Consider the following 14433-nt stretch of genomic DNA (forward strand, 5'->3'; position numbering starts at 1 on the left):
GAGTATTGCTGTGTTACTGTGCCATGTTTAAGTAATCTCAGAGTATTGCTGTGTGACTGTGCCATGTTTAAGTACTCTTAGAGTATTGCTGTGTGACTGTGCCATGTTTAAGTAATCTCAGAGTATTGCTGTGTTACTGTGCAATGTTTAAGTAATCTCAGAGTATTGCTGTGTGACTGTACCATGTTTAAGTAATCTCAGAGTATTGCTGTGTGACTGTGCCATGTTTAAGTAATCTCAGAGTATTGCTGTGTGACTGTGCCATGTTTAGTAATCTCAGAGTATTGCTGTGTTACTGTGCCATGTTTAAGTAATCTCAGAGTATTGCTGTGTGACTGTACCATGTTTAAGTAATCTCAGAGTATTGCTGTGTTACTGTGCCATGTTTAAGTAATCTCAGAGTATTGCTGTGTGACTGTGCCATGTTTAGTAATCTCAGAGTATTGCTGTGTGACTGTGCCATGTTTAAGTAATCTCAGAGTATTGCTGTGTGACTGTACCATGTTTAAGTAATCTCAGAGTATTGCTGTGTTACTGTGCCATGTTTAAGTAATCTCAGAGTATTGCTGTGTTACTGTGCCATGTTTAAGTAATCTCAGAGTATTGCTGTGTTACTGTGCCATGTTTAAGTACTCTCAGAGTATTGCTGTGTTACTGTGCCATGTTTAAGTAATCTCAGAGTATTGCTGTGTTACTGTGCCATGTTTAAGTAATCTCAGAGTATTGCTGTGTTACTGTGCCATGTTTAAGTAATCTCAGAGTATTGCTGTGTTACTGTGCCATGTTTAAGTACTCTCAGAGTATTGCTGTGTTACTGTGCCATGTTTAGTAATCTCAGAGTATTGCTGTGTTACTGTGCCATGTTTAGTAATCTCAGAGTATTGCTGTGTTACTGTGCCATGTTTAAGTAATCTCAGAGTATTGCTGTGTTACTGTGCCATGTTTAGTAATCTCAGAGTATTGCTGTGTTACTGTGCCATGTTTAAGTGATCTCAGAGTATTGCTGTGTTACTGTGCCATGTTTAAGTACTCTCAGAGTATTGCTGTGTTACTGTGCCATGTTTAAGTACTCTCAGAGTATTGCTGTGTGACTGTGCCATGTTTAAGTAATCTCAGAGTATTGCTGTGTTACTGTGCCATGTTTAAGTAATCTCAGAGTATTGCTGTGTTACTGTGCCTTGTTTAAGTAATCTCAGAGTATTGCTGTGTGACTGTGCCATGTTTAAGTAATCTCAGAGTATTGCTGTGTGACTGTGCCATGTTTAGTAATCTCAGAGTATTGCTGTGTGACTGTGCCATGTTTAAGTAATCTCAGAGTATTGCTGTGTTACTGTGCCATGTTTAAGTAATCTCAGAGTATTGCTGTGTTACTGTGCCATGTTTAAGTAATCTCAGAGTATTGCTGTGTGACTGTGCCATGTTTAAGTACTCTCAGATTATTGCTGTGTGACTGTGCCATGTTTAAGTAATCTCAGAGTATTGCTGTGTTACTGTGCAATGTTTAAGTAATCTCAGAGTATTGCTGTGTGACTGTACCATGTTTAAGTAATCTCAGAGTATTGCTGTGTGACTGTGCCATGTTTAAGTAATCTCAGAGTATTGCTGTGTGACTGTGCCATGTTTAGTAATCTCAGAGTATTGCTGTGTTACTGTGCCATGTTTAAGTAATCTCAGAGTATTGCTGTGTTACTGTGCCATGTTTAAGTAATCTCAGAGTATTGCTGTGTGACTGTACCATGTTTAAGTAATCTCAGAGTATTGCTGTGTTACTGTGCCATGTTTAAGTAATCTCAGAGTATTGCTGTGTGACTGTGCCATGTTTAAGTAATCTCAGAGTATTGCTGTGTGACTGTGCCATGTTTAAGTAATCTCAGAGTATTGCTGTGTGACTGTGCCATGTTTAAGTAATCTCAGAGTATTGCTGTGTTACTGTGCCATGTTTAAGTAATCTCAGAGTATTGCTGTGTGACTGTGCCATGTTTAGTAATCTCAGAGTATTGCTGTGTGACTGTGCCATGTTTAAGTAATCTCAGAGTATTGCTGTGTGACTGTGCCATGTTTAAGTAATCTCAGAGTATTGCTGTGTGACTGTACCATGTTTAAGTAATCTCAGAGTATTGCTGTGTTACTGTGCCATGTTTAAGTAATCTCAGAGTATTGCTGTGTTACTGTGCCATGTTTAAGTAATCTCAGAGTATTGCTGTGTTACTGTGCCATGTTTAAGTACTCTCAGAGTATTGCTGTGTTACTGTGCCATGTTTAAGTAATCTCAGAGTATTGCTGTGTTACTGTGCCATGTTTAAGTAATCTCAGAGTATTGCTGTGTTACTGTGCCATGTTTAAGTAATCTCAGAGTATTGCTGTGTTACTGTGCCATGTTTAAGTACTCTCAGAGTATTGCTGTGTTACTGTGCCATGTTTAGTAATCTCAGAGTATTGCTGTGTTACTGTGCCATGTTTAGTAATCTCAGAGTATTGCTGTGTTACTGTGCCATGTTTAGTAATCTCAGAGTATTGCTGTGTTACTGTGCCATGTTTAGTAATCTCAGAGTATTGCTGTGTGACTGTACCATGTTTAAGTACTCTCAGAGTATTGCTGTGTTACTGTGCCATGTTTAAGTACTCTCAGAGTATTGCTGTGTTACTGTGCCATGTTTAGTAATCTCAGAGTATTGTGTCTTTCATGTTTCACCCAGGTCGAGATAAATAAAAAGCGTGAATATGAACTGACGCGTCTGCGGCAAGAGCTGGAGGACGCTGTGCTTCAGTCGGACGCCACCGCGTCAGCTCTCCGGAAGAAACACGCCAGCTCTCTGGTTGAAGCCGCAGAGCAGCATGAAAACACGCAAAGGGTACGAATTAAACTGGAGAAGGAGAAACAAAGCATGAAGCTGGAAATTGAGGATCTGACGGCAACAGTTGAAAATCTCCAGAAAGTGAAGGTATGCTTATCCCTGATTGGTACTTCCCCCGCAGGGCGCATTGTGGCGCATTGTGGCGCAGTTTCCCCTCGCACGCTAACATTATTATTTAAGAAGAGTCAGCACTTTCAAAGTTTTGGTTCTAAAAAATATATATGTTTCCGTGTAGGTTTTTGCAGCAGTTAGCCAAGCGACGCGTGCCTCCCCATCCCCAGCTGTTACTGAGCGTTCAGCTGAGGGAGCCTCCCCATCCCCAGCTGTTACTGAGCGTTCAGCTGAGGGAGCCTCCCCATCCCCAGCTGTTACTGAGCGTTCAGCTGAGGGAGCCTCCCCATCCCCAGCTGTTACTGAGCGTTCAGCTGAAGGAGCCTCCCCATCCCCAGCTGTTACTGAGCGTTCAGCTGAGGGAGCCTCCCCATCCCCAGCTGTTACTGAGCGTTCAGCTGAGGGAGCCTCCCCATCCCCAGCTGTTACTGAGCGTTCAGCTGAGGGAGCCTCCCCATCCCCAGCTGTTACTGAGCGTTCAGCTGAGGGAGCCTCCCCATCCCCAGCTGTTACTGAGCGTTCAGCTGAGGGAGCCTCCCCATCCCCAGCTGTTACTGAGCGTTCAGCTGAGGGAGCTTCATATTGGAAACGGTACCGCACTTTAGGGAAATGGACTCGGACTCTGGGAGCCATGTTTCCCAAGCTGCGTTAAGCTATATGGCACCTTAAGGTTTATTATTTGGACAAGTTATGTTATGGCGCCGCTAACTAAATACAATCCTACGCAGGGCAGCCGGCGATTTCCCAGAGCACAGGACTAGCGTTTCGACCAGAATCCCCCCCCCAGCAGCATTAAGAGCCCACCCCCATCCCTTCCCCTTTTACACCTCTTTACAAGCCACCTCCTTTATTCCCGCCCTCTCCTCATGTATTTCTCTCCCCCTCTTCCACTCTCTCATTCCCCCATCCCTCTCCTCTCACACTCCCCCCCCCCACAGAGGGGGGCTCTGCTATCACTTAATTACCCCTCTCTCACCTAATCCCACTACCACAATCCCCCCCTCCTTACACTCATTCTCCCCACCCCAGCCACACACACAATCCCACCACAATAATTACCACCCACAATAACCCCCCTCCTTCCAGACACAAAATACAATACCCCCCTTCCACACACAAAATACCCCCTCCCCACACACAATACCCCCTCCCCACACTAAAGGCATTACCGCACAAAATACCCCCTCCCCACACACAATACCCCCTCCCCACACTAAAGGCATTACCGCACAAAATACAATAACCACCCACTACACACACAAAATACATATACACACTTACCTGGTGATCTCAGGTCCCTGGTGCCCCGGCTGCTGTGAGCCTCTCCCCCGCGCTGGGCCTCTCTAACCGGGCCTCTTGCCGGGCCTGCCTCTCTCCCCCACGCCGGCCTCTCACTCCAACCGGGCCTCCTGCCGGGCCTGCCTCTCCCGCCGGGCCTCTCTCTCTGGCCAGTGCATGCCAGAAGCTACACCCGGCTGGAAGTCGGGTCCAGGTTGCGGTGCACCAGCGAAAGAGAGAGGCCCGGCGCCCGGACAGGGAAGTTGGGCCTTGCCTCTGGTGGGGCCCAACTTCCAGCACCAGACGCCTGGGTCATCTGTAGCTGCCGGGCCCAGGACCCTGGTCCCGGCTCGTCCCCCCTGTTGGCAGGCCAGATCCTTAGGCCTCGGTCCCGCTGCGCTCGTTGGCGCGGGCGGCCATGTCGCGAGTTCCCCACCAGCAGGGGAATCCTCGCGAGCCGGTCCCGGTCCCCCCTGTTGGCAGGCCAGATCCTTAGTGTTTCCTAAATAGTTTTAAGATGTTTATCTCGAGCGAGGACTGAAAACATTGTAATGAGATGTTTCGGGTGGGTTTAAAATGATCTCTGTCCCACCTTGTGACCCATTCTCAATTGGCCGTTTTCCAGCGTTTGGGAGTAATTATGTCATAACTGGTTTAAGGTAAAGAAAACAGATAAACTGATCATCTGGGGTGAATCAGAAACGCTAATGTAAGTGATATTAAATATATATATATTTTTAGGTATTTTAAATAGTTATATTTCAAATTTTTTTTCAAGAGGTGCATCAGTCACCAAGATTTATCCCATTAAGCATAGCGCGGCCTTCACTTCACTGCACGTTTAAGTGACCTACTGTTAAAAGAATATGTTCAGCTTCACTATCTTGAAAATTCAGATATATTTGCAACCTTTAATTATCCCAGCGATGTGGTGACAATGACAGAGAACTCTGCAGCACAATGATATTCAATAGCCCTCAAGGTCCCAGCCATTCCTTTTAATACATTGCACACTCTGGCGGAGCTGAAGGAAAAAAATGTCAATTTTTCTTAGACAAATTGTCTTCTCTGCAAACACATTGGGCCATTGTTCAGCGTTGGTGTAAGTGCTGGGGTTTGGCTCAGTGAAGTGTTATATGCTCAGGAGATATGCCCTTGTGCATTGTCTTTTTACGGCTGTACAGGTCAGTCAAGCACAACACATCAGACCTCGGTGGTCTCACCGGTGTAAAAGGAGGTTTTAACATAAAAGATCAGGTCTCTGTAGTCTGTTGAATGTTATTACTTTGCAAAGGAAGAAACACCGAATGCTCACAGCGCTGCATGTGATACAAAGCACCCGCTACATTTAGTGGTAGAAACAGTTGGCCATTATACTGTAAGTCATTGCTTGGGAGCGAAATGACTACATTGCAGCTGACGGCCTAAAAATGAATAATTTCCATGATTACCGAGCCACCTGTCTCTTGTAAATCAAACATTTATTTGTCCCAGTAAAAGTTTATAATGTGGCAACTAGCCATCTGGTTTTTAAAAGAGTAATTATGATGGGTCTTTTATACTTTTATACTTCTACTTTGTGTCGTCATCAACACCTGAGCACGTTAATTATTTCATATACCGAAAATACTGACCCTATAACCCTGTACTCATTAGTATTCTTAAAGGTAAAGCTATTAGCAAACAGCAACTTTCTGTAGCAAATTAACATACTTTAAAGGGATGGTTTTATATAGCAAAATAAAAATGAAACCACAATGTATTTTTTGGCTTTATTTGAATTTTTAATTTTTTTAAATGTAACATTGGTTGACTGATTACGTACCCTGAACGTCATGAGGGTCAGCCCTTCCTTTCTCGACATCATCATTACCCCAAGCGATTACTTGCTCATGATTTGGGAGGTTCTGCGTACTCCATTGGCGTGGCCGTGTAATATGTGGGTAATTTTTTTGGTTCCTCTGTATTTCTAATCTTATCTGGTAATGCCAAAGGTGCAGAGGACATGGACATGAAGACTCATGTGGAGATATCTTCCTCGTGCTAGAGGAGCCTTTAGCCCCATTCATTTGAGTAGGGATGAACTCTCAAACAGCCTTAAATAGCGACAAGGATTAAACAAGGATTGTGAAAATGCTAATATTATTAGAAAACATATTTTTCAATGAAAAGTGCTAATCACCCATATTTGACCCACTAAGCCGGCACTTTGGTCTAAGGCTAAGGCCCCGCTCCCTCAGTCAGCGCGCCCGCACTGCAGACAGGCGGCGCGATGACACGCACAGACCGCGATATGCGGTGTGTAGGGAGCCGGGAGCCGGAGCGGGAGGGAGGGGGGGCGGGTGTGGGAGGGGGGGGGCGGGTGTGGGAGGGGGGGTGCGTGGTTTGAGCGGAGGGACTGCTTTTTTAAAGCAGTACATTACTTTTTGTATATTTGCACCAAGTGGTCTTTCATTGAAGGACCACATCAGTCCTTCACCAAGTGGGTGTCCCACAGATGAAAAGCTATTGCCCTCCAAACTTTGCCCACGCAGAGACGGGAAACAATAGCCTGAGACATTAGAGCCAACTATTAAAGTAACTGGTCACTCTTACTGATCCACTCACCAGCTGCGCGTTGACCAGTGGATGCGGCCAAATGAGCCTCTGCATTTACAGCTCGGAGGAGAAAAGAAAGCGAGAGAGGATAAGATTAAAACTTTCAAATATATAAAGGGCTCTAACAATGTACAGGAGGGAAGAATATTTCAGAGAACGAGAAGGGCTAGAACTAGAGGGGGATGGGGGTAGAGAGAGAGATGGGGAGAGAGGGATGGGGGGCGGGAGAGAGAGATGGGATGGGGGAGAGAGGATGGGGGAAGAGAGAGATGGGGAGAGAGGGCTGGGGAGCGGGAGAGAGAGGATGGGGGAAGAGAGAGATGGGGAGAGAGGGATGGGGGCGGGGGGATAGAGGGACTGGGGGGAGAGCATTGATGGGGGTTGGGGGAGAGCGGGGTGGGGGTGGGGGGGAGAGAGTGGGTATGGGGGTGGCGGGAGAGAGAGGGTATGGAATGGGATACACTTTAAATTTACATGACCAGGGAGGCTGCGATGGATCTCCCCTCTCTTAATTGCCCAGTACCCACATACACAGGTACAACTAACGACGGAGACCGGATCTGGAGGTATAAAAGCTGGTGGGCATCGAACCAAACACACGCCCACCAGCTGGGCTTTAAGTACCCTCCTCCCCCCCCAGCTCCTCCCCTGGTCACTCCCCGTTCACGCCGGCGTGAAGGAAAGCAGTCAGGGAGCGCCAAGGAGCGGTCAAGCCCTGTTCCCCCGTCATGGCGACCCCCCTGCCTAATGCTGCTGTATCGTTGCTATATGATTTGAAAGTCTACGTGTCGGCGCAGAGAGAGGTTCTGCACTGACCCATAACAGTACCTGTTTTATTTTGAGCACGCAGCTGGATGTAGAATATTAAACACTGTAAATGGGCTGCCCCTCTTATCTTACAAAGCACAAGTTGTAAACAACTTGACAACATAATTGGCTTCCTTAAATAAACGCGACGGTGCTTTAAACAAACATTTGATAGCTCTGGTTCCTTTACAAAGGAAAAGATTTTTGGGATGGATTCAGAATTAAGGATGTTAAACCATGAAGCACATTTGTGTCTGTTCATATGAATGGTCTGTACTAGTGCTGTACCGGGTCCTACATTTTCTGAAAACCGGGTAACGGGTACCCGGGCAAAACGAACCATTGTGCCTGGCCGGGTACCGGTTACCTGGACGGCACTTACCTGCAGGGTTAGGAGATTGCTGCTGAGGGTGAGGAGGACCACGGTGACATCTGGGAGCAGCAGAAGACATCCTGGTGGCGGTAGCAGAAATGTGTGTTCAGCCGGCGGGAGCAGCAGGAATACCGCACACAGCTGATGCTGGTGGGAGATGGGGAACCATGTGACTTGAGCAGGAGCGTTCCTATTGGTAAGCCGGGTCTGGGTATTTTCCAGGTATTTTCCAGGTAGCTGAAAAAGCGCTGGGTACCGGGTAATTCCCGGGTACTCGGTACATCACTAGTTTGTACTGTGAGGTGGTTTTTTTCCCCAAGGCCCGATGAAGGTCCAGTTATGGACTGAAATGTCGGTGATCCGTTGTGCATATGAATTAGCTCCAATAAAGGTGTTGTTCACCTGTACTGTTACACAGTTGCCTTATAGAGTAACACGGCTTAGTTAATATAGCCCCAAATCTCTCCCATTTTCTGTTTATAATACTTTAAAGCTACCAAACGTCCAGTGGGTTATCCAGGACCGACCAGATTTGCACAGGTCCGAAAAAATAACATAGGTCAGGGATACCTGCAGACCACATAAAATGCTTATTACAATCATCAAAATAATGTCTTTTATATAGAGTATTACAAGCAGTATTTTTAAAGCCTCATTGCTCTATTGCCAATATATATGTCTGGTTTACATAAGCAGCTTCTGGCTGAGCCTCCCCGGAATGTGGTTAGTTAGTTTGCAACCTACATTTCTTAGGCCTCTCTGATCTGGGAAGTGTTTCTCACTTCCGATAATAAGGGATGTTTGCTTGTCAAATCACGAGATTTTAAACTGCTGTTCCCCCAGCGGCAAAATTAAGTGGGTTTTTTTTTTTTTTAATGTTTTAAACGTTACGGTGTGTGGACCGGACTCCCTGAGAGCGGAACCACGGTATTCAACGTCCTGGGCCCCCAAATGCAGGAATCATTACTTTAGCCATTAAGGAAAAACAAAGATAGCTCTGGGACCACCCTCTAGCGTACACGCCAACTGTAACTATTCTGTAGGTACTATACCTCTTTTATGTTCTGTAGCTGCTTAGAAGAATCGGATGTTCCTTTGTCCGTACAGTATTTCTGCCCATGTTGTGTGAGCACTGTACTGGCCCAATCCCTGTCTCCTGCTTGTTGGTGCTCAGAACTTTCAGCTAGTTACAGCACCTTGAAGATCAATTACCAATTTTGATAAATGATCAGCGTATAAATTAGGAATGTATTACACTTCTATTTTATGTATTTCTTCGTGCATACAAATAAACTCGGCTATTCCAGGGTAAAATGAGTTTTGCATAATCACACGTGCTACGGAAACTTCATATAAACGGTGCTCCCTTTCTTGTACGTTCCCGTATCCCACATTGACAGAGGACCTGAAGTGTACCTCTTACAGAATGTGCCGCGGGTTGGAGGTCGGCAGTAAGGCGTTGTAGTGTTGTCTCACAATGATGTCTTGGCTTTGTATGGAACGCCAGAGTTGGGGACGACCCCTGAGGTCATTCTGTTTCTCCTGGACAAGAACTCTTGCATTAGAATTTCAAAAGGAAATATCTCAGGAACCCGGGGGGTCGCTGTATCTCGGGGGGCCATGGTTCAGTTTCGGGGCACCCCTGGTTTAAAAAAAATCCAAGAGAAAAGCACAGATTGCTGCTTTCAACCATAAAATATGTCCCTGGTTTATTATATGTCCCCCGAGGAATGTGTTTTCCTACCTTGATAAATAAACACCCATTTATCACTCATGATGGTGAGTGCTAATGTCCCAACACGCAAATGACTTGACATATTCCAACATCTTTCAGCACACATAGTAGGTGAAACCTCTGACTGCCATTTACATTGGAAGCTGCACACAATGGCCCTGATGTAACACAGAATAATACACAGTTTATATGCCAGCGGATGGTGTACTCAATGGTTGTAAATTTCAGTGACCCATGAAAACAAAAAACTAAGGATGCATAAAATGGATTGGAAGAAATGCGAGAGCCTCACAATGTAATCATTCTGCTTGGATGGGTTGAATGTTTTTGTAAAGTTACTCATTATCATACTGTAACATGCAGGCAAATTTAACTTGTTTCAATCAACAAATGCATTCAAAACCAAGTGATTAATAGGAGGAAATGCATGACTGTCCTCACTAAAATGGTATATATCTACATAAACATACGACTCTCTTTCCCTATAAATGTTTATAAACACACACATTTATATATGTGTGTGTGTGTGTGTGTGTATATATATATATGTATATGTGTGTATACAGTATATAATGTATATGTATAATATATATATATATATATATATATATATTATACAGCTGTAGCATGTGACTAGAAATGGGTGAATCCGCCCAAATCCTTTTTCTGGATTTTCTAGCATATTTAACCCAAACCCCATGGTGTAAAATCCGCAAACGGCTTTGGTTGGTTTAAAGCCACGTGGATTAATCAGAAACCGCCATTGGATACAATGCGTGTACGGATTTGTAGAATCCAATCCGCGGATTCAGCGATCCGTTGTTAAGAATCCGCCAACTGGTCACAGAATCCGCGGAGTTTATTGGTAATAATAATAAAACATAAGAAAAATGTGACTCGCCCTGTTTGTTGTTGATCCGCTGAAATCAGCGGACCAAAGGAACCGGCCAATCCGCTGCGGACCAAAGGAGCCGGCCGATTCGCCACAGACCAAAGGAACCAGCCGATTCGCCACAGACCAAAGGAACCAGCCTATCCGCTGCGGACCAAAGGGACCAACCGAACCGCTGCGGATCCAAATTTGCAAAAAATAATCGCCCCTCTCTGCCTGTGACACTGCGCCCTCAGAAAACACGACATATCCGGCTATAACTCGCAATATCACAGAGTTTCTACACGATTCAGTAGCCGTGTTGTTGCAGAATATCACAACCTAACCTAAAGTCGTAGCAAGACCTAAGGTTTGCAGCTCCGGGAACACCCAAGGTCACGGTGCCGGTGGATTACGGCTGCAGGGAGTCTGATCTGGAACATGGACCCCCTGCAGTGTGACTGCGGCAGACAATTTCCCCGGACACTTGGGTTTTTGCTGTTTTGGCTGCGGTTCCGGACACAGTAAGTCTTGCTACATGTGTACACACATTGTATTGTATTGTATTGTGTGTCTTTATTTATATAGCGCCATTAATGTACATAGCGCTTCACAGTAGTAATACATTTGGTAATCAAATAAATAACAGATAATATAAATAACAGATCATGAGAATAAGTGCTTCAGACATAAAAGTAACATTAAGGAAGAGGAGTCCCTGCCCCGAGGAGCTTACAGTCTAATTGGTAGGTAGGGAGAACGTACAGAGACAGTAGGAGGGAGTTCTGGTAAGTGCGTCTGCAGGGGGCCAAGCTTTATGTATCATGTGTTCAGAATATCCACAGTGCTATTCGTATGCTTCTTTAAGCAAGTGTGTCTTAAGGTGGGTCTTAAAGGTGGATAGAGAGGGTGCTAGTCGGGTACTGAGGGGAAGGGCATTCCAGAGGTGTGGGGCAGTCAGTGAGAAAGGTTTAAGGCGGGAGGGGGCTTTAGATAAAAAGGGGGTAGAAAGAAGACATCCTTGAGCAGAACGCATGTAACGTAGACTCTTGCATCTGTGTGTATGTGTATGTAAATCTGCAGTCTCTAGGAGTAATGCATTCTATGGCATCGATCCGTGCATGGGAGAAGTAATATTGAATATAGAAGATGACAATCCCAAATGAGACCATAAATAATGCCAGCACTGGGGACACAATTAAGGTGCAAACACACATGCAATTTATTCCACCATATAAAAACTGGGTGGCCTGACATTTCGGTCTGAGAAAGGTCGCCTTGGGGTTACCCAGTTACTGACCACATCTATGCACATTAGTCTTTTTTAAGAACTCCCAGGCATCTGACCACTTTTTGTACAACAAATACCATTTCATTTCTATATGAGAAAGTTCTTTCAGGGCAGAGTCTGGGGGAATATTTGGATTGAATTCATTTCTTTATCTTCTGCCTTTTATCTGTTTAGCTGCATTTTAAACTCACTCCCCTCCACTAGTTCGTTCTAGGACTGGGAGTAGATGCACATAAATATGAGAGCGTAACTTTTAGAGTGCTGGGGGACGTGCCACTAAATCTACTTTGCTTCTGGGTCATGTGATTGCGTCATGGCCGATCACATGACCGGGCCAGCATGCTGGAAACAGAAGTGGAGTGGTTGCTCTATAAGAGCGTTCAGTCAGATACCCCGCCACAAAATGAGCAAGTACCCATAACGTAACCTGGTATATCATACGTATCTCACCGTACCAAAGGCCGCACCGTACCAAAGGCCGCACCGTACCAAAGGCCGCACCGTACCAAAGGCCGCACCGTACCAAAGGCCGCACCGTAACAAAGGCCTCACCGTACCAAAGGCCGCACCCTACCAAAGGCCGCACCCTACCAAAGGCCGCACCCTACCAAAGGCCGCACCGTACCAAAGGCCGCACCGTACCAAAGGCCGCACCCTACCAAAGGCCGCACCCTACCAAAGGCCGCACCCTACCAAAGGCCGCACCGTACCAAAGGCCGCACCCTACCAAAGGCCGCACCCTACCAAAGGCCGCACCGTACCAAAGGCCGCACCGCACCAAAGGCCTCACTTACCGTACCAAAGGCCGCACCGTACCAAAGGCCGCACCGTACCAAAGGCCGCACTTACCGTACCAAAGGCCGCACCGTACCAAAGGCTGCACCGTAACAAAGGCCTCACTTACCGTACCAAAGGCTGCACCGCACCAAAAGCTGCACCGTACCAAAGGCCTCACTTACCGTACCAAAGGCTGCACCGTACCAAAGGCCTCACTTACCGTACCAAAGGCCGCACCGTACCAAAGGCCGCACCGTACCAAAGGCCGCACCGTACCAAAGGCCTCACTTACCGTACCAAAGGCCACACCGTACCAAAGGCTGCACCGTAACAAAGGCCTCACTTACCGTACCAAAGGCTGCACCGCACCAAAGCTGCACCGTACCAAAGGCCTCACTTACCGTACCAAAGGCCGCACCGTACCAAAGGCCTCACTTACCGTACCAAAGGCCGCACCGTACCAAAGGCCTCACTTACCATACCAAAGGCCGCACCGTACCAAAGGCCTCACTTACCGTACCAAAGGCTGCACCGTACCAAAGGCCTCACTTACCGTACCAAAGGCCGCACCGTACCAAAGGCCGCACCGTACCAAAGGCCGCACCGTACCAAAGGCCGCACCGTACCAAAGGCCGCACCGTACCAAAGGCCTCAGTATAAAACGTTTTAGTAGTTAGAGGTCATTACTGAAAACTCGACAAGGGCAAGATGTCTTGGGAACATTACAAGGACCTCAAGTTAGAGGTCAAAAAATATATTGGTGCCAAAAAAAAGCATCTTATTTATTTTTGAAAAGTACGGTCAGTTTATAGCAGCACAATTGTTGCAGTTGGAGACGTTTTATAAAACTACCTTCACCTCAATTATTGAATAAAGTATTTGAATACGTCTTTTTTTGATCAGGTCAGCAGCGACTCACAAATCCGCAAACTGGAAGATGTGGTCACAGACGCAAATAATAAAAATGAGGAACTTCAAAAGATTATTACGGATCAGAATATCTTTAAAAACAAACTCTCAGGTAAGGTTTTCTGTTTTCTTATTGAACTTAAACGTTATTCATTTTCTTTTTTGCTAATGTAAGCTAAGAACTAAATTAGTTCCAAGATATAGAGGAGGTGTGAATTTTCTAAATGCCATAATATATATATATTATATGATGTGTGTGTGTGTGTGTATATATATATATGAGAGAGAGAGAGAGAGAGAGAGAGAGAGAGAGAGAGAGAGAGAGAGAGAGAGAGAGAGAGAGAGAGAGTTATTTCCTTTACTACATTACAGAACAAAGGTCAAACTGTTGTATATTTCTACATTTGTATTGCAAAGAAGTGTGAGGGGCATGTTGGTCCTTTCTTCTGTGTAGTAACAAAGGAGGGAGTAGGGGTACGATATCTTTTATTGGACCAACAAGTAGTTGACATGTTACAAGCTTTCCAACCTCTCAGCATCCTTCATCGGGTAACACCTATCCTAAGAGGTTCGAAGGCTTGTAACATATCAACTACTTGTTGGTCCAATTAAAGGTATCTATAATATCAGAAGGGAGCAATTTGTATATATTCCTATATATATACAGCTCAACCATGTTATAGCGCGATCCGCTATAACGCGGATCTGCTTATAACAGTTTGAGCGTGGACCCCGAATTTAAAAAAAAGGGTTTTTTTTGCACACACACTGCACACACTCGCTGCACACTGCATACACTCACAGCACACTGCACACACTCACAGCACA

General features: G+C 45.6%; 1 protein-coding gene across 1 annotated transcript in view; it reads left to right on the forward strand.

The window, feature by feature from the left end:
- The window catches only part of LOC142472530 (myosin heavy chain, skeletal muscle-like), a 117792-nt gene that overhangs the window by 43681 nt on the left and 59678 nt on the right, over positions 1-14433 (forward strand). Inside the window, exons 7-8 of the mRNA XM_075579572.1 lie at positions 2697-2942; positions 13600-13717. Of these exons, the coding sequence (XP_075435687.1) occupies positions 2697-2942; positions 13600-13717 (364 nt within the window). The remainder of the gene's footprint in view (positions 1-2696; positions 2943-13599; positions 13718-14433) is intronic.

Source organism: Ascaphus truei, chromosome 22 (genome assembly GCF_040206685.1).
Source record: "Ascaphus truei isolate aAscTru1 chromosome 22, aAscTru1.hap1, whole genome shotgun sequence".
Taxonomy (NCBI): domain Eukaryota; kingdom Metazoa; phylum Chordata; class Amphibia; order Anura; family Ascaphidae; genus Ascaphus; species Ascaphus truei.